The 25529-nt window shown below is 44.6% G+C and overlaps 3 protein-coding genes and 2 long non-coding RNA genes across 5 annotated transcripts; 3 read left to right on the plus strand and 2 right to left on the minus strand.

Annotated features, from left to right (window-relative positions):
- The first annotated feature begins 3527 nt into the window (after nt 1-3527).
- On the plus strand, nt 3528-11169 carry LOC125556711 (ATP-binding cassette sub-family C member 4-like). Its single transcript, XM_048730379.1, has 7 exons — nt 3528-4166; nt 5217-5438; nt 6284-6441; nt 6678-7939; nt 8120-8687; nt 9082-9218; nt 9950-11169. Exons 1-7 carry the CDS (start codon nt 3666-3668, stop codon nt 10852-10854), a joined length of 3753 nt encoding a protein of 1250 aa, XP_048586336.1. The 5' UTR covers nt 3528-3665; the 3' UTR covers nt 10855-11169.
- LOC125568346 lies at nt 9739-10843 on the minus strand. The gene is made up of 2 exons (XR_007312261.1): nt 10720-10843; nt 9739-10593 (listed from the first exon to the last, which is right to left on the minus strand). It is a non-coding gene; the product is annotated as an uncharacterized LOC125568346 (long non-coding RNA).
- Nucleotides 11170-11620: 451 nt separating the features above from the next.
- On the plus strand, nt 11621-13617 carry LOC125568284. Its single transcript, XM_048730203.1, has 2 exons — nt 11621-11940; nt 12357-13617. Exons 1-2 carry the CDS (start codon nt 11621-11623, stop codon nt 13615-13617), a joined length of 1581 nt encoding a protein of 526 aa, XP_048586160.1.
- A 1721-nt stretch (nt 13618-15338) lies between these two features.
- On the plus strand, nt 15339-25227 carry LOC125568367 (ATP-binding cassette sub-family C member 4-like). The gene is made up of 7 exons (XM_048730512.1): nt 15339-16144; nt 17554-17775; nt 20565-20722; nt 20966-22224; nt 22405-22972; nt 23297-23433; nt 24008-25227. The coding sequence occupies exons 1-7, from the start codon at nt 15644-15646 to the stop codon at nt 24910-24912; spliced, it is 3750 nt and encodes a 1249-aa protein (XP_048586469.1). The 5' UTR covers nt 15339-15643; the 3' UTR covers nt 24913-25227.
- LOC125568368 lies at nt 23797-24901 on the minus strand. Its single transcript, XR_007312296.1, has 2 exons — nt 24778-24901; nt 23797-24651 (listed from the first exon to the last, which is right to left on the minus strand). It is a non-coding gene; the product is annotated as an uncharacterized LOC125568368 (long non-coding RNA).
- Nucleotides 25228-25529: the final 302 nt, after the last annotated feature.

Consider the following 25529-nt stretch of genomic DNA (forward strand, 5'->3'; position numbering starts at 1 on the left):
TCGGGGTGCCGTGGTTTCAATTGACTAGCAGTGCGGAACATTACCATTTTTGGTTATATTTGATAAACAATCTGATTAACCAATCAGAGATGAGTATTACTATGCCCAGTCTCACGCGGACACGCCTCAACTCAGAGTGGGAAAACAAAATGGCGGTTCCGTTGAATCGGGAAAATCATGTTGAACGCCGCTTTTTAACTCTCTGCTAGCAGTGATTTCTTCTTATCTGTTTAAGCAGGGATTTCACCGACTCAGAGCGTCATATATACCCTATTTGTGTTGTTTCTCATCGGCAACAGACCTCATTTGCAGGGTTATTTTTACGACTTCACCGAATCGTACTGTAATGAACGCGGAAGGGTAAGCCACTGCTAGCAGGCTATAACATTGATCACCAATTATCTAGTTGTACGTTTCATCAAGTCATACAAATGCACAAAATTTCCCTGGATTTATCTTGCTTTCGCACTCGAAATAAAGACACTCCAAGAAGAATTTTAGCTGGGATATTGAATCTAAAATGAATCTTATACAGAATGGCAGCGAGTCTCATTAAAAAAAAAATGAAGCTAAATCGTATACAGATTGGCCGCGAGTCACTGTTTATTGTATGCAATTTAAAGACACTACATGAAAGTACTGTTTAAATGTTTATATTTGATCCTGGAATAAATAGATTTGCTATGATCAGTAAATCTCAGGGATGGCAGTCATTATTCATTGCTGCATTACTTTGCTATTACTCGTTGTAAAAAAAGTCCCTACCACAAATGCTCACATTATGGCTTTTTTTTATAAATGGATTCTAGAGGGGGCACTTGTTTGAGGGGCTATGTAATGTGCTTATTCAATGAGGGGTGTATGTATACCTCAGTGTCAGAACCATCCCCAAAGGACTTCATTGTATCCAGCTCTGTTTTCATCATGATTCATTTTATTAAAAAAAGGAAGTTTTGTGACACAAATCGTGATTAATACACAGGTTCTAACACCAAGTTAGAGCCATTGAGGGTGTATTTCATTGTGTGTGCAGACAAATGGAAAAAGGCATAAAGTGTAAACTAGGGTGAGGAAAAGGCATGGTAAGGGCAAAGGGGTGGTGACTAAGGGTATGTCTAATTGGGGGTGCTGACACAGGTTGTGAAGATGAAGTAAACTTGTACCATGTTTGATTACTAGGCTTGGAGATAATAGGAGAATGGGAGTATAGTCATACCTTGGGTACCAGAGGCTCCAAGCTTCACTAGAGCAGATATCATATGGAAAATATCTATTCATATTTGGTGATACTTATATGCGCAAAGAGTCTTTTTTTTATAAAAAGGGAATTAAATTAATTTGATTTGATAGGCAAGTCTGAGTGTTGAAGCTCCTCTTTAAAACTATAGTGATATTAAGAATTTATATGTTTGGGGTATATAGGTTTGAGTAATTGTTTGGGAGGTAAGTTTCTATACTTGGTATATTTTATGTATATACTTTATGTATAGAAGGTTTGGGTACTTTTTTTTTTTTGGGGGGGGGGGGCTAATTTGACAAAAAGTCCTTATCGCAAATGCTTATTTTAGCATATTATGCCCTTCTTTTTACCCCTCTTGTACCAGGTTTGATTACTAAGCCTTGGAGATTCTAGGAGTATGATTGTGCAGTCATAGATATCATACTGTATGGAAAATAAATATTTATATTTGGTGATACTTCAGGAGCATTTTTTATCTCAGTGCCTATTGCACAGAGTTTGTTTGTTGTCTTTTTTATAAAAATGGAATAAAATTGATTTTATTTAATAAGCAAATCTGAGAGTTGAAGCTCCCTTATAGCAAGATTTTGTATGCTTGGGCTATAGAATTTAGGTTTGGTTATTTATTTGGGAGGTAAGTTTCTATGCTTGGTATATTTTATGTATAGAACTCAGGTTTGGGTATTTTTGAGGATGAGTAGGGGGGGCTAATTCATCAAAAAGTTCTTATCGCAAATGCTTATTTTAACATATTATGCCCCTCTAGCATTAGATTTTAGAGGGGGCACTGGTTTGAGTGGCTATGTAATGCGCTTACTCAATGAGGGCTATTTTATGGTGTGTGCAGACAAATAGGAAAAGGCATAGAGTGTAAAATTAAAGGTTGAGAAATGCATGGTAAGGGGAGTGAGGTTGTGATGACTGAGGGCATGTCACATGTGGTGTGCTCACACAAGGTGCGAAGACAAGGAAGTAAAATTGTACCGGGTTTTATGACTAGGGCCTTGGAGGTGAGGAGGATAGAGTTTTTATTTATAAAAGGGAATAAAAATAAATTAAATTTGATAAGCAAATTTTCCTTCTAAAACTTTTTTACGGGACTGGCAAGTTTCAAGCTTTTGTATGTTTTACGAATAGAACCCAGATTTGGGTTACTTTTTTGGGGGGAAGGGGGGGGGGGCTATCTATTCTTGGTGGAGTTTTGGGTATAGAGTTCAGATGCAGGTATATTCTTAGGGGTGGCGCGGTTCCATTCTTTTGGGGGCATAAAATGTTCGTATCTGTCGGAACCAACAGTCATGTTTACAGCTAGAGTGCCCCCCCCCCCCATGTTGTTGTGGTGGTCGCAGGGCAAGACATTTAGCTAAAGAATGATAAGAAGCGAACCCCCGAGAGACAAGGGTAGGGTAAAATGCTTTTCGGCTAAATGTTGACACAAATTTTCATACCTATTCTTCGGCGATTTTTCCCTGTTGTATAGACGTTGGGCCTTGACTCGCACTTTCGTACTCACAATTCAACCTCCGCTCTTCTCAACTTTCACCATACCCTGTGGGCACTCGTTTCGGCTTGTGGTGAAAATTGTTTTAGTATGCCATGATCCTCATTTATCCTAGTTTAGTCCTGTCAAGGTCCTAAGCCGTAGAATTTGGTCCATCACACTCATATTTCTCTTTTTCTAAACGTAAACATTACGAAGAGAGTTCGATTTTACGGCAGTCTCCAATAAAAGCGCTCAATTTGAAAAGGTTTCCCAAACGATATTTTACTTTCGAGCACAGGAACTCATCAATCAAATATCAAACTTGGTATAGAGCAGGATATTTTGCTGTTTTGGTCGATTTTTGCGATGCGACGTCTCGCTAACAAAACAAATTCAAGTTTCAAACTCCGCGCGGCCATTTTGAATATTTGCATAATAAGTAGGTAAATCGATATAACCAAAAATAGTAATGTACGGCACTGACTAGTGCATTAAGGGGGATCCATTGTTTAACTTTAATTATTTCAATTTCAAGTATATATCTTGAATGACTTATCCCATTCCATAGCTGAGTGAGCAAATCAAGTGCGCGTAAAACAGCAACGAATTTTCGTCTGATCTGTATGGGCAATTACAAAAGCTCGCCTGAGGATCGCTATTGTAATTGCCCATACAGATCAGCCGCTCATATTTTATCTACTACCTAAAGATTCACTCTGTTTATGGTTCAACTCTTAACCTGCTTGATTAGGGACTCCTCGCGAGTCCCTATTCCCTGTGAGGATTTTTCCCTCAAGGTGTGCATATTAACGGTTTCCGAGGAGTTGCACTGTATAATTGTATAGGCTTGACTGCTTTAACGTCACAAACTCAGTGAGCATGCCATTTATTAGGAACAAAAAGCACACCCGTTCAAACTCACGCACTCAAAGTTCATAGAAAATGGGCCCACTGCATTACTCAAACGGACTTGTCTCAAGACTGACGTTTTCCTGGTTGAATCCTCTTATAGCGCTTAACAAGAGACGTCCCGTTGAAGCAAGCGACCTTCCTTGCTTCGATAACCACGGGTATGAATGTGAGAATCTCACTGAAAAACTCGACAGCGAATGGCATCGAGAAAAAGCTAATGCTGAGCGTAATGCTAGAAAGCCAAGTATGTGGAAAGCATTATTTCTGATGTTTTCTTTTCAAGAATATGCAACTCTTTGTACGCTGATGCTGACGTACTCAGTGACAAAAACTGCTATTCCATACATGCTGTACTGTGTGCTGAAGGAGCTTTCGGAGCCTTCCCCGCAGACAAATGCTGCTCTACTTTTGGGAGCGATTTTGTGTCTCTATGCAGGAATAGAATCGACATGTCAGACGTATATCAAATATCGTGCATTTCTTTTCGCTATGAGGGTGAGAACAGCTCTTTGTGGAGTCATTTTCAAAAAGGTAGGTGTATGGGGGAGAGTTATGGCAACGGGGTACTTTAATAGCCCGGGGAACGGTTCGAAGAAAAATGTCGATATAAGCATATTGAATGAAAAATTCTTCTGGAGAATGCGATAATTCTGTTTGTTTCAAGGTTTGATGAAATGGTTTATTTTTCACGGGTTTAATCCCGCACTTGTAATCACATTCCTTAAAAACTCTACTGTGTCTAAAACTATTCGACGGATCCTTTATGGCACATGCCCACCAGACTGTATGCGATGTTTGAGACATTGTTTTTGATTCTTATGCAAATTTAAGTCAAAGTCGAAAAATCAATGCTTTCTATGCAGTTAGAAAACTTTTTCGTTACGGTTCTTAGCATTCGTGATCTTTTGTTTTAATGATAACATGTCATTATATTATGCAACGCTTCGCCCACGCAAGTAATACAGCACTAAAATTAACCACGCAACATTATTGTACATAGTTGTAATCGGGAACTTGATTCTTTCTTTCTCAACTACATGCGCTTGCATCAACACACAATATATATTCTAACAATTATCTTCAACATATCGATTAAATAAAGACCACAAATTATTTCATAACAACTATTGTTTTATGCTTTAAGATTACGTAACTACTAAGACTACATTATTTATCTATTGTATAGTACGCAGCTGCTTTGTCTCCTATTATCTTTGCTCTACAAAGGAGTTCTTTTGTCTCTATTCTTCTCGTTCTTCGTAACGAGGTGCGGATATTGTTCATTTGCCCAATCAAATCGCAGCTTGTAAGAGCTGCGTACTGACCCTTACCCCATCTATCAGTCAAGGGGTGTTAATTTATATGCTTACTAACAAAATTCAGAATGTCTCTCCTTTTTCCACCTTTGACATTTAATAAAATGTGAAGTGGTACCATGTTTTACACATATACAAATTAACCTACTAGTGTGATATGACTAAAACTGTGACCCCCTCACACACATGGCTGTCTAAGTCAATACCCCTGCCTTCTTCTTGGATTACAAAATGGCGGAATTACCCTACACTTTATTACCAATAGGTGATATCCCTGAGTTGTCGTGATACATCCGCCTTAGCTTCCGGTCACGTGACCAACCTGTTCGCCACGGACGCGGAGTCATTTCAAGTGGGTCTAGAGGCTTGTCCCTCCTTCATGATGGCCCCACTCACCTTTACATCGTGTGCGGTCGTCATGGTGTGGCTAGCGGGATGGCCGGCCATGGCTGGACTTTCTGTGTCCATAGCTTATGTCGTGGCACAAGTATGGGTTTGAAAAAAAATGCAATCTTTCCCTGGTTATGAGGTCCCTAATCTTATGCGAACAAAGATACACAATAATGAAAATGCCTTATTACAAAATGGAAGGCAAAGAGGGAGCGGACCAGGACAAAGGGGGAAGGGAGGAGCTAGGATAAAAAGAAAGGAGATCAGGACATAGGGAAAGGGTATCAGGACGAGGTAGGGTATCAGAAAATAGAAGGAGGGGCCAGTATATGGAGGGAGGGGATCAGGGCATAGAAGAAGTGCATCAGGACATAGAGGGAGGGGCTCAGGACATAGAAGTAGGGCAGCAGGACATAGAGGGAGGGGACCAGTACATGGAGGGAGAGGATCACGACATAGAGGGAGGGAGCAGGACATAGAGGGAGGGGACCAGGACATAGAGGGAGAGGACCAGGACATAGAGGGGGGGATCAGGACATAGAGGGAGGGGATCAGGACATAGAGGGAGGGGACCAGGACATAGAGGGAGGGGACCAGGACATAGAGGGATGGGACCAGGACAAAGAGGGGGGGGATCAGGACATAGAGGGAGAGGATCAGGACATAGAGGGATGGGATCAGGACATAGAGGGATGGGATCAGGACATAGAGGGATGGGATCAGGACATAGAGGGATGGGATCAGGACATAGAGGGATGGGATCAGGACATAGAAGGAGGGGATCAGGACATAGAGGGAGGGGACCAGGACATAGAAGGAGTGAATCAGGATATAGTGGAAGAAGGGTGGGCAGGGGATAACAACATAGAGGGAGGAACGCAGGACGCTATATCACAGTCACTACGCATTGCATTTATGAACTACATGCCTGGTCATTTTCAGGTGTTAAGTGTGAAGCCGTGCAAGTACTTAAGGGGGAAGACGTTGAAGGTGATAGACAAGCGCATTACACTTATCAGCCAGATAATCCACGGCATTCGCTCCATCAAAATGCACGCCTGGGAAACGCCTTACTACCAGGCCGTCCAGAGATTACGAAGGTTAGATTACATCGGGCAGACAGACGACGGAGGGGAGGGGAGACGGGAGAGCGGCCACACTGACATTTGGACAGACAGCAGAAAACAGTTTAACTTGGCTATAGTATCTCTTACATCTGTTGGACAGACGTATATTTTGGTTATATAGATAAAAAATACGGACAGACAATAGTTTTACTTCGCGGCTGTTTCTTATACCACAAGACCATAACATATGGCCCTCGATTTCTTTGCAGGATGGAGAAGAACGTATATATAAAGAAGTTCATGATAACTTCATTCTTCGAATCACTGTACCAGAATACTCTTCCTATATTCAGTGCTACCCTCTGCTACGTCTTCACCAATCGACCTCTAGATCAAGCGATATTCTTTACGCTTTTCGCGTACTTTTTAGAGATTAGAATACTGGTTGCCTGCCATTTCACTAGGGGATCGCAACTTTTAACGGATTGCGCTGTCTCCTTGAAAAGAATTCAGGACTTTCTAACTGAGGTCGGAAAGCAAAGAGATCTTGAGCAAAGCTTAGATGGTGAAGCGAGTTCCAGTAGAGAGAGACTTCTATCAGAGCAGAATTCAAGCAATTGCCGTATCCAAATATCAACCAATGATCATCAGCGATCATCAGAAATTGATAGAGGATGTCTACCCGAAGAATCAACTTCTGGGAAAACTGAATCCGGCGATTGCATCCTTGGCAAAATAAACCTTGACCTGTCCGGGAATCGTCTGGCTCTAGTGATAGGCCCTGTTGGCTCTGGCAAATCAACGCTTCTCTCTGCCATCTGTGGCGCAAGCTCTAGTTACAAAGGCAAAATAAAAACAAATGGGTCTATTGCTTACGTTTCACAAGAACCTTGGATATTCCAAGGGACCGTTCGAGAAAACATCATATTCAATTCAACTTACGATGCTGAGAGGTACCAGAAAGTAGTGGAAGCCTGTGATCTAAAGGATGATTTCAAGGCGTTTCCGAATGGCGACCTCTCTGAAATTGGCGAGCGCGGTATTGCTATGAGTGGTGGTCAGCGGGCTCGTGTTAGTTTAGCACGCGCCGTGTACCTAGACGCGGATATCTATTTACTAGATGACCCTTTAAGTGCGGTCGACTTCAAAGTAGCCAAACACATTTTCGAGAAATGCATTTGTGGAATCCTAAAAAGAAAACTGCGCGTCTTAGTCACTCATCATCTGCAGTACAAAGAAATGGCCGACGAGGTCGTCCTCCTGGAAAATGGGAGCATGGTGGCTTGCAGCGACTACAAGGAATTTACGGAGGAATACTTGAGTAGGATGACAAAAAATACGGGCAGCGCCAAGGAGATGGTACTCCTGTTAAAAGATGACAGCTCGGTGACGCAAGGCGAAGGTTTGCTGAGTGTGGTGGAAGAAAGAGATGTGGGAGCCGTGTCGCTTAGGACATACTGGGAATACCTGCGCGCTGGTCTGCCTGTGGTGGCCATCGCGTTACTGGGGCTTGCGGCGGTCGTTACTCCAGGTACGAAATCATCGTCACTATAAACGTTAATAGATAAATACTCAACATTACTAAGCACTAATTTCATTAGCATGATCAAGGCTCTGATTGTTACTGTCACATCATTACCACTTCATCTGTTATCATCTTAATCACCGTGTTCCAATGGTTTTATTATTTCATAAATTATTATTTCCGCAGTTCTTGAAGCCTCTCCCAGTTGGATCCTTGCAAAGTGGGACAGACTGACATGGGCAAACGCCGACCATCGTGGCATCATCGTCGCTTACATATCCCTGACATTCGCCGCTAACCTGCTTCGGTATCTCTTCTCTTTTCTTGTCTACGTCACTGCTTTACAATGTAACACAAGGCTACACAACAAGATGGCCCAATCGCTGATCCACGCTCCTGTCTCGTTCTTTGACACAAATCCAGTCGGGCGGATCTTGAATCGCTTCTCTGCCGACATCGTAGAGATTGACAATATCCTTCCTCCAAATTTGGTATACACGCTCATCGTGTGTGACTTATTTGTGTCGTTGATTATCCCTACGCTTGCCAGCTATTGGCTGCTAGTTTCAGTGATACTGCCGGTAGTAATGCTCGTATGGTACGGGAAGGCATTTGTCCGTATTACCCGTGAAGTGACTAGACTGCAATCGCTCGCCCGGTCAGCGGTGTTTTCACACATCTCAAGCACCGTCGAGGGTCTGACCACAATCCGTTTACACGACGCAAGAGATGAATTCATCAAGAAGAATCACAGGTTCGTATGAAGCGTTCTTGTGTATCAGGGAGTACTCCGCATATGTATCGAGTCTTGTTTAGACTTAAAGAGACACAATCGTTTCTTTTTTGTTACCTTTTGAATTGTTTGCAGATACAATTACGAAATAACCACACCAACATTTTTCAGCAAATAGTATTTTTAACCCCTCCCCCCTCTCTGTATCTCCTTCAAAATTTACTATGGTATTTACCTCATTGTCAAGTAAGAATTTTAAATACTTTCAAGATTGCATAATATCTTTTTTATTTTGCAGCTACCAAGATTACAATTACGAAATAACCACCCCAAATCATATTTTCAGCAAATTGTATTTTTTAACCCCTACCCCTAAATACTTTCAAGATTGCATAATATCTTTTAAAATTTGCAGCTACCAAGATTGCCGGAATCGCGCAACTTTCTTGGTGTTTTCTTCCATGGCCTGGCTGAAGATAAGAGCTGATTTGATATCAACAGCGGTGCTTACTATTACCAGCGTTGTTACAATACTGCTATCCTCGTCTGTCGGTGAGTAATTGAGTAACTGATGGATTGATTAGTATATTTATTGACGGATAATCCATCGATTGATTGATTGATCAGTTACAGTGTGTAAGTAGTATAGTAGTGCTAATTTAAACCATTTTTCTGTAACCTTTGAGCTGGGACCTTGCGTCAGTATCACGCGGGATATCACAAAAATAATGTTTTATTTCTTTTATAAAATTATTTCTAATCCTTCGCAAAAGAAAAAAGAAACTTCACAACAGCGCGCGCTAATGTCGTCATTCCATTGCACGTCAGCTCGCGCGCAGAAGTTTTGAAAACCGAGATGTTTCTGTTTGGGAGAATTCGAGAGCAGATCAGTGAAGCTCGAGACCGCAGGTCGAGGTCGTCACATCTGCTCGAAAATTACTCAAACAAACACCGAGATTTTCAAAACTCAATGAAGACACAAAAATAATGTTTTATTTCTTTTATCAAATTATTTATAATCCTACGCCAGTGCACGTCAGCTCGCGGGCAGAAAACAATTTAAAAAACTGGCTTGAAATTCCAAGCAATATTTACTTCATCGTTTGGTTGTTTATCTATTTGGACATATTTTGCAATTTACTATCTACCTGGGACATTTTTCTCCCGAAGAATAATATTTTTAGTGTTAAAAGGTAAAAGCTCGTTCGCCATAAATATGCGCCCCTTCTGCCGCCGTCACTGACCCTATAAGAACACGCATTCATACTATTCATTATTGACAGGTTTTATTGGATTGGCCATCACTTATTCCATGATGCTCGTGATAGATACCGCGTTTGTTATAAAGTCCGCTGGCTTCCTTCAAGACGCAATGACATCAGTCCAGCGGGTAATGGAGTACTGCAGGCTCAGCCCGGAACCGGCCTATCAGATCACAAAAACACCACCATGTGGCTGGCCTCGACATGGAGCGGTGTCATTCAGTTACGTGTCTCTCCGATACTACAGCGATGGACCCCAAGTCCTGAAGGGCGTGACGTTCAGCATTGAGCCTCAGCAGAAAATCGGCATCGCTGGGAGGACTGGGGCCGGCAAGTCATCTATTGTGGCCTCGCTAATGCGCATGCCCGAGGCCTCATCCGGGATACACATAGATGATGTTGATATACGCGGGCTCAACCTGCAGTCTACAAGACAGGTTGTCTCCGTGATTCAGCAAAACCCGACGTTGCTGAGTGGAACTATCAGGAGTAATCTTGACCCGCTCGACATGTACACGGACGACGAGATCTGGAGCGCTCTAAGCGACGTCAACCTCTTGCCAGTGATGGACAAGTGGGGCTATGACCTCGAACATCGCATTGAAGAGGGTGGGGTTAATTTGAGTGTAGGGGAACGGCAGCTGTTCTCACTGGCAAGAGCGCTGCTGCAAAAGAACAAGATTATCATTATGGACGAGGTGACGGCTAATGTGGATCCACAGACGGATCAAATGATCCAGACCACCATCCGAGACAAGTTCAAGGACTGCACCGTGCTCATCATTGCTCACCGACTCAGCACCATCATGGACTGTGACCGCATCATGGTGCTACACGATGGACAAGTGGTGGAGATGGACACCCCTGAGGCACTGATGGGAAACGCCGACAGCTGGCTAGCACAACTATGGCAACATTCACACTAATCGGGTAACCAGTGGTCATAACGAACAGTGGGATGATAAGAGATTTGCTGAACTATCTTGTCGTTTTGCTAGAGCATATCAAGAAAATTTGGCCAAAAGTTGCCGTTTTTGCCAAACGTGCTCATTTCCATATAAGGAAACTATTATATCCCTTATTTGAAAAACCTGTATGATTCTTGTCATTTTTAAGGTTACCATCGTACTGCAGGTGCTCCGTAAACTTTATGACTTGTATTCAGAAAGAAAAAAACAGTTACTGTGACTATCTTTAGTCAGTTAAGAAGGTCTCTGAAAATAAACTAAGATTCCTCGGTACCAGACCCCCAAAACACCACGATTTCTGCATATGAAACCAAATGGCCCAGGGGAGGGGGGGGGGGTTCTTCAGGGTAAAAGTGATAGGGATGTTCGTCGGGAAATTCGAAAAATAACCCTAACAATACCGGTACACCAAAAATTGCTACCCTAAAAAGTACCCCAGAAGCCCTAAAAAATACCAATTCTAAGAGAAAAGCTTATTTTTTTTTATGATACTGAGACCCGATTTTGACCCCTAAAAATACGACGAGCATCCCTATCAGGTCGACATAGGAAGACCCCCCACCAGTGCTCAATGGTTTTTGCCAACTAGTAGCACAGGTCTCCCAGGCTCTGAGCGAGTGCGGGTGAAAGGCTGGATAATTACTGTTATAAATTAATTAGAACAGGTGACTTTAATTTTCACATTGATGACACTGGTGACGCTGATGCTGTCAGACTGTTGGATATGCTCGATGCAGCTGGATTCGAGCAAATGGTAGTAAGCCCTACGTACAGAAAAGACCACACCCTTGACCTAGTTGTTGTGTGGGACGACTTGTCAGTGCGCGGACGTCCTGAAATCATTGCATTCCCTAACTCTGTATCTGACCATAGTGCCATTATTTGTGATGTTGACATGCCAAAGCCATGTGCCTCCAAGAAAATACTGTATCGGCGTCCGTTACGGAAAATTAACTTGGACTCTTGGTGCAATGACATCAGGGATTCCGCCATCTACAGTTCTGCTTCGAGTGATGACTCTGACTGCAACGTCTTATGTGACCAGTATAGCACTGTGCTGCACCACTTCATCGATAAACATGCCAAAACACCACGATTTCTGCATATGAAACCAAATGGCCCAGGGGAGGGGGGGGGGTTCTTCAGGGTAAAAGTGATAGGGATGTTCGTCGGGAAATTCGAAAAATAACCCTAACAATACCGGTACACCAAAAATTGCTACCCTAAAAAGTACCCCAGAAGCCCTAAAAAATACCAATTCTAAGAGAAAAGCTTATTTTTTTTATGATACTGAGACCCGATTTTGACCCCTAAAAAATACGACGAGCATCCCTATCAGGTCGACATAGGAAGACCCCCCACCAGTGCTCATTGGTTTTTGCCAACTAGTAGCACAGGTCTCCCAGGCTCTGAGCGAGTACGGGTGAAAGGCTGGATAATTACTGTTATAAATTAATTAGAACAGGTGACTTTAATTTTCACATTGATGACCCTGGTGACGCTGATGCTGTCAGACTGTTGGGTATGCTCGATGCAGCTGGATTCGAGCAAATGGTAGTAAGCCCTACGTACAGAAAAGACCACACCCTTGACCTAGTTGTTGTGTGGGACGGCGACTTGTCAGTGCGCGGACGTCCTGAAATCATTGCATTCCCTAACTCTGTATCTGACCATAGTGCCATTATTTGTGATGTTGACATGCCAAAGCCATGTGCCTCCAAGAAAATACTGCTTCGGCGTCCGTTACGGAAAATTAACTTGGACTCTTGGTGCAATGACATCAGGGATTCCGCCATCTACAGTTCTGCTTCGAGTGATGACTCTGACTGCAACGTCTTATGTGACCAGTATAACACTGTGCTGCACCACTTCATCGATAAACATGCTCCTGTTCGCACTTTTTCAGTTACACTGCGGCCCTATTCACCTTGGTATGATGATAGTCTTAGGTTATTGAAAAGACAGAAACGCAAAGTAGAACGGAGATACGTTTCATCGAGATTAGAAATCCACCGCCAGATGTACGTAGAGAAGTGTAGAGCTTACAGCACTGCACTGAATGTAGCTAAGCGGAACTTCTCCAAGGATCAAATATCTTGTTCCAATCAAACGCAGTTATTTCGTTTAATTGATGGCCTTTTCAGGGTGAAGCCGGTTCCGTTGCTACCATCATATGAATCACCTCAAGCTCTTGCAGAAGATTTCATCTTATTTTTCACTACCAAGATTCAGCATCTAAAGGACAACCTACGCTCATCGCCCCTGTTAACGATGGAGATGTCAGTGATGCCAGCTCAGCCACAATGTGTGGCGTCATTCCCTGAGTTCTCTGCTGTATCAGTGAGTTATATACGTGAACTTTTACACCAATCCAAGCCTAAATCGTGCATATTAGATCCTGTGCCGACAAGTATACTAAAACAATCTATTGACGCTATTGCCCCGGCCATCACTTCCATTGTCAATGCATCTTTGTCATCTGGTGTTTTCCCTACCTCTCTCGATTGTGGAGTGATCAACCCTTCCATCAAGAAGCAGAGTCTTGACCGCGAGGCATATCCAAGCTACCGACCGATTACAAACGTTGCCTTCCCACCAAAAACACTTGAACGTGTCGCTGCTAACCAGACGATGAACTATCTCATCCCCAACGACTTAATGCTTATCGCCCCTTCCACAGCACAGAGACTGCTCTTCTTCGCGTCTTTAATGACATTCTGACCGCTATTGACTGCCAACAGGAAGTAGTATTTCTTCTCCTTGACCTGTCGGCTGCGTTTGACACTATAGAACATTCGGCTTTGTTGTCGCGTCTGCAACATCGTTATGGAATTAATGAGATGGCACTACAGTGGTTCAAATCATATCTCACTGGCAGAACTCAACAAGTCCCTATAGACGGTGTTCTATCCTCCAGCCAACCACTGTGTTATGGCGTTCCTCAGGTTCTGTACTCGGCATTTTGTTGTTCTCTTTGTTTTTCGCGCCTATTGAAGATGTTGTTCGTGCACATGGTCTTGGTGCGATGATTTATGCTGATGACACGCAGTTATATGTGTCCATTCGCCCGTCTGAAGATCGGTCTTCAGTTCTATCAAGGCTTGAAGTCTGTGTCAAGGATATCCTCATCTGGTGTACGTCCAATGGCCTCGCTTGTAACCCCGATAAAACGGAAATTGTACATATTTCATCTCGATTCACGTCAACCAACATAATTTCTGAAATCGACGTTGAAGGACATTTCATCAAATCAACCCAGGCAGCACTCGACCTCGGAGGGATCATCGATTCGAGTTTATCTATGACAAAACATGTCAACAGCATCTGCAAATCAGCCTACCATTCTATAAGGAACATTGGCAGAATCCGGAAATACCTTGACCGCAATAACTGTGAGCAGCTCGTTCATGCTTTCATAACATCAAAACTAGATGCCTGTAATAGTCCTCTGTCTGGACTCCAATAAAAGGAAATCGCCAAACTACAGCGTGTTCAGAATTCTGCCGCAAGACTAATCGTTGGTGCTAAGAAGAGGGACGCTATTACACCCATTCTCAAGGAACTACACTGGCTACCTGTCGCTACTAGAATAGACTTCAAAATTCTTATCATCACACATAAAGCTCTCCACAACCAGGCTCCTGAATACATCACTGAACTCTTAACACCGTATACGCCAGAGCCTGGGAGGCCTGTGCTAGTAGCTGGCGAGTCAGGTCTTCTGCCACCTTTACGACCTCGAGATGCGTACATTATAATCCTTACAGGATATGTTTATCATATACCATCGATCTGTTTCCCAATTTAGGGGGTTGATAAGCGCCGCTAAGAAAAAGTCAACCACATTTCAACATTCCGTTTCGTCCGCCATCTTGTTTCAACTTGGGCATTGGTAACCGCGCCAGATTAGTTCAACACAGTAGTCCCGTACCGACGTAGTAAGTAGTCAATCCTCGGAAACCCAGGGGTATTTTCATATGATGCCCTGATGTGGTTTGTGATGTATGACGTTTGAGTTACGGTTCTTTTTGTTCAATTGAAAGACTCAAAATTAGCCTCTGAAAAACGGCACCTTTCTTCTCTAGAAACAGAAGATAAAAAAACTTCCTTTTACGTATTATTAACTCGTACTGCTATTATGCACAAGTCGATCGATCACCGGGGCCATGTATCGGGGGTTTGAACAGCGTCACAGGCCCCGGTAGCCGGGAAAGTAACGAGCATTTAACACCACACGAATGCTTTCCCCGCTATATCCCGGGGATCGGGGTGCCGTGGTTTCAATTGACTGGTGCATTAAGGAGGATCCATTGTTTAACTTTAATTATTTCAATTTCAAGTATATATCTTGAATGACTTATTCCATTCCATAGCTGAGTGAGCAAATCAAGTGCGCGTAAAACAGCAACGAATTTGCGTCTGATCTGTATGGGCAATTACAAAAGCTCGCCTGAGGATCGCTATTGTAATTGCCCATACAGATCAGCCGCTCATATTTTATCTACTACCTAAAGATTCACTCTGTTTATGGTTCAACTCTTAACCTGCTTGAATAGGGACTCCTCGCGAGTCCCTATTCCCTGTGAGGATTTTTCCCTCAAGGTGTGCATATTAACGATTTCCGAGGAGTTGCACTGTATAATTGTATAGGCTTGACTGCTTTAACGTCACAAACTCAGTGAGCATGCCATTTATTAGGAACAAAAAGCACACCCGTTCAAACTCACGCACTCAAAGTTAATAGAAAATGGGCCCACTGCATTACTCAAACGGACTTGTCTCAAGACTGACGTTTTCCTGGTTGAATCCTCTTATAGCGCTTAACAAGAGACGTCCCGTTGAAGCAAGCGACCTTCCTTGCTTCGATAACCACGAGTATGATTGTGAGAACCTTACTGAAAAACTCGACAGCGAATGGCATCGAGAAAAAGCTAATGCTGTTCGTAATGCTAGAAAGCCAAGTATGTGGAAAGCATTATTTCTGATGTTTTCTTTTCAAGAATATGCAACTCTTTGTACGCTGATGCTGACCTACTCAGTGACAAAAACTGCTATTCCATACTTGCTGTACTGTGTGCTGAAGAAGCTTTTGGAGCCTTCCCCGCAGACATATGCTGCTCTACTTTTGGGAGCGATTTTGTGTCTCTATGCAGGAATAGAATCGACATGTCAGACGTATATCGAATATCGCGCATCTCTTTTCGCTATGAGGGTGAGGACAGCTCTTTGTGGAGTCATTTTCAAAAAGGTAGGAAAACCTTATGGTGTATGGGGGAGAGTTATGGCAACGGGGTACTTTAACAGCCCGGGGAACGTGTCGAAGATAAATGTCGATATAAGCATATTGAATGAAAAATTCCTCTGGAGAATGCGATAATTCTGTTTGTTTCAAGGTTTGATGAAATGGTTTATTTTTCACGGGTGATAATCACGCACTTGTAATCACATTCCGAATTCTTTATGGCACATGTCCACCAACCACATACCAGAGCTTGTGCGATGTTTGAGACATTGTTTTTGATTCCTATGCAAATGTAAGTCAAAGTCGGAGAATCAATGCTTTCTATGCAGTTAGAAAACTTTTTTGTTACGGTTCTTAGCATTCGTGATCTTTTGTTTTAATGATAACATGTCATTATATTATGCAACGCTTCGCCCACGCACTAAATCGTTATGCCTGGTGCACACTAGTGACATAACGACATAATGATATAGGCGCGTGCACCCTTAATGTTCATATGTTAAAAGGTGAGTGATTGGACATTTTGACATAAGCCCAACATAACGACATAAACATAACGACATCTCGTTATGTCGAGCTCAAAAGAGTGCGCGCGCCACCTATGTTGTTATGTCGTTATGTGTGCACCAGGCATTAGACGTTCTTATAAAAAAATGTTGTTTTTTTCTTTTATGTCATTATGTCCATGTCGTTATGTCGAGCTTAAAATAGTGCGCGCGCCTGTTTTTTTTTATGTCGTTATGTCGGGCTTAAAAGAGTGCGCGCGCCTACGTTAGAGAGAGAGAGAGATGCACTAGGCATTTGAGATTAATCACGCAACATTATTGTACATAGTTGTAATCGGGAACTTGTTTCTCTCTTTCTCAACTACATGCGCTCGCATCAACACATAATATATATCCTGACAATTATATACAACATATCGATTAAATAAAGACAACAACTCATTACATAACAACTATTGTTTTATGCTTTAAGATTACTTAACTACTAAGACTACATTATTTATCTATTGTATAGTACGCAGCTGCTTTGTCTCCTATTATCTTTGCTCTACAAAGGAGTTCTTTTGTCTCTATTCTTCTCGTTCTTTGTGTCGAGGTGCGGATATTGTTCATTTGCCCAATCAAATTGCAGCTTGTAAGAGCTGCGTACTGACCCTTACCCCCTCTCTCAGTCAAGGGGAGTTAATTTATATGCTTACTATCAAAATTCAGAATGTTTCTCCTTTTTCCACGTCTGACATTTAATAAAATGTGAAGTGGTACCATGTTTTACACATATACAAATTAACCTACTAGTGTGATATGACTAAAACTGTCACCCCTCACACACATTGGGTGTCTAAGTCAATAACCCCGCCTTCTTTTTGGATTACAAAATGGCGGAATAACCCTACACTTTATTACCAATAGGTGATATCCCTGAGTTGTCGTGATACATCCGCCTTAGCTTCCGGTCACGTGACCAATCTGTTCGCCACGGACGCGGAGTCATTTCAAGTGGGTCTAGAGGCTTGTCCCTCCTTCATGATGGCCCCACTCACCTTTACATCGTGTGCGGTCGTTATGGTGTGGCTAGCGGGATGGCCGGCCATGGCTGGACTTTCTGTGTCCATAGCTTATGTCGTGGCACAAGTATGGGTTTGAAAAAATGTCAACTTTCCCTGGTACCCAATCTAATAAGGGAGGGGATTAGGACATAGAGGGAGGGGACCAGGACATAGGGGAGGGGAATTTGGACATAGAGGGAGGGGACCAGGACATAGAGGAAGGGGACCAGGACATAGAGGGAGGGGACCAGGACATAGAGGGAGGGGATAAGGACATAGAGGGAGAGGACCAGGACAAAGAGGAAGGGGATCAGGACGAAGAGGTAGGGGACCAGGACATAGAGGGAGGGGATCAGGACATAGATAGAGGGGATCAGGACATAGAGGGAGGGGACCAGGGCATAGAGGGAGGGAACCAGGATATAGATGGAGGGGACCAGGACATAGAGGTATGGGATCAGGACATAGAGGGAGGGGATCAGGACATGGAGGGAGGGGACAAGGACATAGAGAGAGGGGATAAGGACATAGAGGGTGGGGACCAGGACATAAAGGGAGGGGATCAGGACATAGAGGGGGAGGGCCAGGACATAGAGGGGACCAGGACATAGAGGTAGGGGATAAGGACATAGAGGGAGGGGATCAGGACATAGAGGGAAGGGGACCAGGACATAGAGGGAGGGGACCAGGACATAGAGGGAGGGGATAAGGACATAGAGGTATGTGATCAGGACATAGAGGGAGGGGACCAGGACATAGAGGGAGGGGATCAGGACATAGAGGAAGGGGACCAGGACATAGAGGGAGGGGACCAGGACATAGAGGGAGGGGACCAGGACATAGAGGGAGGGGATCAGGACATAGAGGGAGGGGATCAGGACATAGATGAAACGGATCAGGACATGGAGGGAGGGGGCCAGTACATAGGGAGGTGATCAGGACATAGATGGAGGGGACCAGGGCATAGAGGGAGGGGACCAGGACAAAGAGGGAGGGGACCAGCACATCGAGGTATGGGATCAGGACATAGAAGGGGGGGATCAGGACATAGAGGGAGGGGACCAGGACATAGAGGGGACCAGGACATAGAGGGAGGGGATAAGGACATAGAGGGAGGGGACCAGGGCATAGAGGGAGGGGACCAGGACATAGAGGGAGGGGACCAGGACATAGAGGGAGGGGATAAGGACATAGAGGTATGTGATCAGGACATAGAGGGAGGGGACCAGGACATAGAGGGAGGGGATCAGGACATAGAGGAAGGGGACCAGGACATAGAGGGAGGGGACCAGGACATAGAGGGAGGGGACCAGGACATAGAGGGAGGGGATTAGGACATAGAGGGAGAGGATCAGGACATAGATGAAACGGATCAGGACATGGAGGGAGGGGGCCAGTACATAGGGAGGTGATCAGGACATAGATGGAGGGGACCAGGGCATAGAGGGAGGGGACCAGCACATAGAGGTATGGGACCAGGACATAGAAGGAGGGGACCAGGACATAGAGGGAGGGGACAAGGACATAGAGGAAGGGGATCAGGACATAGATGGAGGGGACCAGGACATAGAGGGGGGGGATCAGGACATAGAGGGAGGGTTCATGACATAGAGGGAGGGGATCAGGACATAGAGGGAGGGGACCAGGTTATAGAGGGAGGGGATCAGGACATAGAGGGAGGGGACCAGGACATAGAGGGAGGGGACCAGGACATAGAGAGAGAGGATCAGGACATAGACCGAGGGGACCAGGACATAGACGGAGGGGATCAGGACATAGATGGAGGGGATCAGGACATGGAGGGAGGGGGCCAGTACATTGGGAGGGGACCAGGACATAGACGGAGGGGACCAGGGCATAGAGGGAGGGGACCAGGACAAAGAGGGAGGGGACCAGCACATCGAGGTATGGGATCAGGACATAGAAGGGGGGGATCAGGACATAGAGGGAGGGGACCAGGACATAGAGGGGACCAGGACATAGAGGGAGGGGATAAGGACATAGAGGGAGGGGACCAGGGCATAGAGGGAGGGGACCAGGACATAGAGGGAGGGGACCAGGACATAGAGGGAGGGGATAAGGACATAGAGGTATGTGATCAGGACACAGAGGGAGGGGACCAGGACATAGAGGGAGGGGATCAGGACATAGAGGAAGGGGACCAGGACATAGAGGGAGGGGACCAGGACATAGAGGGAGGGGACCAGGACATAGAGGGAGGGGATTAGGACATAGAGGGAGAGGATCAGGACATAGATGAAACGGATCAGGACATGGAGGGAGGGGGCCAGTACATAGGGAGGTGATCAGGACATAGATGGAGGGGACCAGGGCATAGAGGGAGGGGACCAGCACATAGAGGTATGGGACCAGGACATAGAAGGAGGGGACCAGGACATAGAGGGAGGGGACAAGGACATAGAGGGAGGGGATCAGGACATAAATGGAGGGGACCAGGACATAGAGGGGGGGGATCAGGACATAGAGGGAGGGTTCATGACATAGAGGGAGGGGATCAGGACATAGAGGGAGGGGACCAGGACATAGAGGGAGGGGATCAGGACATAGAGGGAGGGGACCAGGACATAGAGGGAGGGGACCAGGACATAGAGAGAGAGGATCAGGACATAGACCGAGGGGACCAGGACATAGACGGAGGGGATCAGGACATAGATGGAGGGGATCAGGACATGGAGGGAGGGGGCCAGTACATTGGGAGGGGACCAGGACATAGACGGAGTGCATCAGGACATAGTGGAAGAAGGGTGGGTAGAACATTAAAGCAGGGGATAACAACATAGAGGAAAGCACGCAAGACGCTATCACTGTTCACTACGCATTGTATTTATGAACTACATGTCTGGTCATTTTCAGGTGTTATGTGTGAAGCCGTTCAAGTACTTAAGGAGGAAAACGTTGAAGGTGATAGACAAGCGCATTACACTTATCAGCCAGATAATCCACGGTATTCGCTCCATCAAGATGCACGCGTGGGAAACGCCTTACTACCAGGCCGTGCAGAGATTACGAAGGTTAGATTACATCGGGCGGACAGACGACGGAGGGGAGGGGAGACGGGAGAGCGGCCAGACTGACATCTGATCAGACAGCGAAAAACATTTTAACTTGGCTGTATAGTCTTTCAAGCATCTGTCGGACAGACATATATCCTGGTTATATAGATAAAAAATACAGACTATAGTTTTCTTCGCGGCTGTTTGTTACACCACAAGACCATATACCATATGGTGTTAATGTAACCGATTTCTTTGCAGGCTGGAGAAGAACGTATATATGAAAAAGTTCATGATAACATTCTTCGAATCGCTGTACCAGAATACTCTTCCTATATTCAGTGTTACCCTCTGCTACTTCTTCACCAATCGACCTTTGGATCAAGTCGTATTCTTCACGCTTCTCGCGTACTTTTTAGAGATGAGAGTACTGGTTGCCTGGCATTTCACTAGGGGATCGCAACTTTTAACGGACTGCGCTGTCTCCTTGAAAAGAATTCAGGACTTTCTAACTAAGGTCGACAAGCAAAGAGATCTTGAGCAAAGCTTAGATGGTAAAGGGAGTTATAGTAGAGAGAGACTTCTATCAGAGCAGAATCCAAGCGATTACCGTATCCAAATATCAACCAATGATCATCAGCGATCATCAGAAATTGATAGAGGATGTCTACCCGAAGAATCAACTTCTCGGAAAACTGAATCCGGCGATTGCATCCTTGGCAAGATAAACCTTGACCTGTCCGGGAATCGTCTGGCTCTAGTGATAGGCCCTGTTGGCTCTGGCAAATCCACGCTTCTCTCTGCCATCTGCTGTGCAAGCTCTAGTTACAAAGGCAAAATAAAAACAAATGGGTCTATTGCTTACGTTTCACAAGAACCTTGGATATTCCAAGGGACCGTTCGAGAGAACATCATATTCAATTCGACTTACGATGCTGAGAGGTACCAGAAAGTAGTCGAAGCCTGTGATCTAAAGGAGGACTTCAAAGCGTTTCCAAATGGCGACCTCTCTGAAATTGGCGAGCGCGGTATTGCTATGAGTGGTGGTCAGCGGGCTCGTGTTAGTTTAGCACGCGCTGTGTACCTAGACGCGGATATCTATTTACTGGATGACCCTTTAAGTGCGGTCGACTTCAAAGTCGCCAAACACATTTTCGAGAAATGCATTTGTGGAATCCTAAAAAGAAAACTGCGCGTCTTAGTCACTCATCATCTGCATTGCAAAGAAATGGCCGACGAGGTCGTCCTCCTGGAAAATGGGAGCATGGTGGCTTGCAGCGACTACAAGGAATTTACGGAGAAATACTTGAGTAGGATGACAACAAATACGGGCAGCGCCAAGGAGATGGCATTCCTGTTAAAAGATGACAGCTCGGTGACGCAAGGCGAAGGTTTGCTGAGTGTGGTGGAAGAAAGAGATGTGGGAGCCGTGTCGCTTAGGACATACTGGGAATACCTGCGCGCTGGTCTGCCTGTGGTGGCCATCGCGTTACTGGGGCTTGCGGCGGTCGTTACTCCAGGTACGAAATCATCGTCACTATAAACGTTAATAGATAAATACTCAACATTACTAAGCACTAATTTCATTAGCATGATCGAGGCTCTGATTGTTACTGTCACGTCATTACCACTTCATCTGTTATCATCTTAATCACCGTGTTCCAATGGTTTTATTATTTCATAAATTATTATTTCCGCAGTTCTTGAAGCCTCTCCCAGTTGGATCCTTGCAAAGTGGGACAGACTGACATGGGCAAACGCCGACCATCGTGGCATCATCGTCGCTTACATATCCCTGACATTCGCCGCTAACCTGCTTCGGTATCTCTTCTCTTTTCTTGTCTACGTCACTGCTTTACAATGTAACACAAGGCTACACAACAAGATGGCCCAATCGCTGATCCACGCTCCTGTCTCGTTCTTTGACACAAATCCAGTCGGGCGGATCTTGAATCGCTTCTCTGCCGACATCGTAGAGATTGACAATATACTTCCTCCATATTTGGTATACACGCTCATCGTGTGTGACTTATTTGTATCGTTGATTATCCCTACGCTTGCCAGCTATTGGCTGCTAGTTTCAGTGATACTGCCGGTAGTAATGCTCGTATGGTACGGGAAGGCATTTGTCCGTATTACCCGAGAAGTGACTAGACTGCAAGCGCTCGCCCGGTCAGCGGTGTTTTCACACATCTCAAGCACCGTCGAGGGTCTGACCACAATCCGTTTACACGACGCAAGAGATGAATTCATCAAGCAGAATCACAGGTTCGTATGAAGCGTTCTTGTGTATCAGGGAGTACTCCGCAAATGTATCGAGTCTTGTACCGCTTATGTATCGAGTCTTGTACCGCTTATGTATCGAGTCTTGTTTAGACTTAAAGAGACACAATCTTTTCTTTTTTGTTAACCTTTGAATTGTTTGCAGATACAATTACGAAATAACCACCCCAACATTTTCCAGCAAATTGTATTTTTTAACCCCTCCCCCCTCTCTGTCTCTCCTTCAAAATTTACTATGGTATTTACCTCATTGTCAAGTAAGAATTTTAAATACTTTCAAGATTGCATAATATCTTTTTAATTTTGCAGCTACCAAGATTGCCGGAATCGCGCAACTTTCTTGGTGTTTTCTTCCATGGCCTGGCTGAAGATAAGAGCTGATTTGATATCAACAGCGGTGCTTACTATTACCAGCGTTGTTACAATACTGCTATCCTCGTCTGTCGGTGAGTAATTGAGTAACTGATGGATTGATTAGTATATTTATTGACGGATAATCCATCGATTGATCAGTTACAATGTGTAAGTAGTATAGTAGTGCTAATTTAGACCATTTTTCTGTCACCTTTGTGCTGGGACCTTGCGTCAGTATCACGCGGGATATCTGCTCTGCATCTGCTCGAGAATTCCTCAAACAAACACCGAGATTTTCAAAACTCAATAAAGGCACAAAAATAATGTTTTATTTCTTTTATAAAATTATTTCTAATCCTTCGCAAAAAGAAAAAGAAACTTCACAACAGCGCGCGCTAATGTCGTCATTCCATTGCACGTCAGCTCGCGGGCAGAAAACAATTTGAAAAACTGGCTTGAAATTCCAAGCAATATTTACTTCATCGTTTGGTTTTTCATCTATTTGGACATATTTTGCAATTTACTATCTACCTGGGACATTTTTCTCCCGAAGAATAATATTTTTAGTGTTAAAAGGTTAAAGCTCGTTCGCCATAAATATGCGCCCCTTCTGCCGCCGCAACTGATCCTATAAGAACACGCATTCATACTATTCATTATTGACAGGTTTTATTGGATTGGCCATCACTTATTCCATGATGCTCGTGATAGATACCGCGTTTGTTATACAGTCCGCTGGCTTCCTTCAAGACGCAATGACATCAGTCCAGCGGGTAATGGAGTACTGCAGGCTCAGCCCGGAACCGGCCTATCAGATCACAAAAACACCACCATGTGGCTGGCCTCGACATGGAGCGGTGTCATTCAGTTACGTGTCTCTCCGATACTACAGCGATGGACCCCAAGTCCTGAAGGGCGTGACGTTCAGCATTGAGCCTCAGCAGAAAATCGGCATCGCTGGGAGGACTGGGGCCGGCAAGTCATCTATTGTGGCCTCGCTAATGCGCATGCCCGAGGCCTCATTCGGGATACACATAGATGATGTTGATATACGCGGGCTCAACCTGCAGTCTACAAGACAGGTTGTCTCCGTGATTCAGCAAAACCCGACGTTGCTGAGTGGAACTATCAGGAGTAATCTTGACCCGCTCGACATGTACACGGACGACGAGATCTGGAGCGCTCTAAGCGACGTCAACCTCTCGCCAGTGATGGACAAGTGGGGCTATAACCTCGAACATCGCATTGAAGAGGGTGGGGTTAATTTGAGTGTAGGGGAACGGCAGCTGTTCTCACTGGCAAGAGCGCTGCTGCAAAAGAACAAGATTATCATTATGGACGAGGTGACGGCTAATGTGGACCCACAGACGGATCAAATGATCCAGACCACCATCCGAGACAAGTTCAAGGACTGCACCGTGCTCATCATTGCTCACCGACTCAGCACCATCATGGACTGTGACCGCATCATGGTGCTACACGATGGACAAGTGGTGGAGATGGACACCCCTGAGGCACTGATGGGAAACGCCGACAGCTGGCTAGCACAACTATGGCAACATTCACACTAATCGGGTAACCAGTGGTCATAACAAACAGTGGGATGATAAGAGATTTGCTGAACTATCTTGTCGTTTTGCTAGAGCATATCAAGAAAATTTTGCCAAAAGTTGCCGTTTTTGCCAAACGTGCTCATTTCCATATAAGGAAACTATTATATCCCTTATTTGAAAAACCTGTATGATTCTTGTCATTTTTAAGGTTACCGTCGTACTGCAGGTGCTCCGTAAACTTTATGACTTGTATTCAGAAAGAAAAAAACAGTTACTGTGACTATCTTTAGTCAGTTAAGAAGGTCTCTGAAAATAAACTAAGATTCCTCGGTACCAGACCCCCAAAACACCACGATTTCTGCATATGAAACCAAATGGCCCAGGGGAGGGGGGGGGGGGGGGGGGTTCTTCAGGGTAAAAGTGATAGGGATGTTCGTCGGGAAATTCGAAAAATAACCCTAACAATACCGGTACACCAAAAATTGCTACCCTAAAAAGTACCCCAGAAGCCCTAAAAAATACCAATTCTAAGAGAAAAGCTTATTTTTTTTATGATACTGAGACCCGATTTTGACCCCTAAAAAATACGACGAGCATCCCTATCAGGTCGACATGGGAAGACCCCCCACCAGTGC

This window comes from Nematostella vectensis, chromosome 7 (genome assembly GCF_932526225.1).
Source record: "Nematostella vectensis chromosome 7, jaNemVect1.1, whole genome shotgun sequence".
Classification (NCBI taxonomy): Eukaryota; Metazoa; Cnidaria; class Anthozoa; order Actiniaria; family Edwardsiidae; genus Nematostella; species Nematostella vectensis.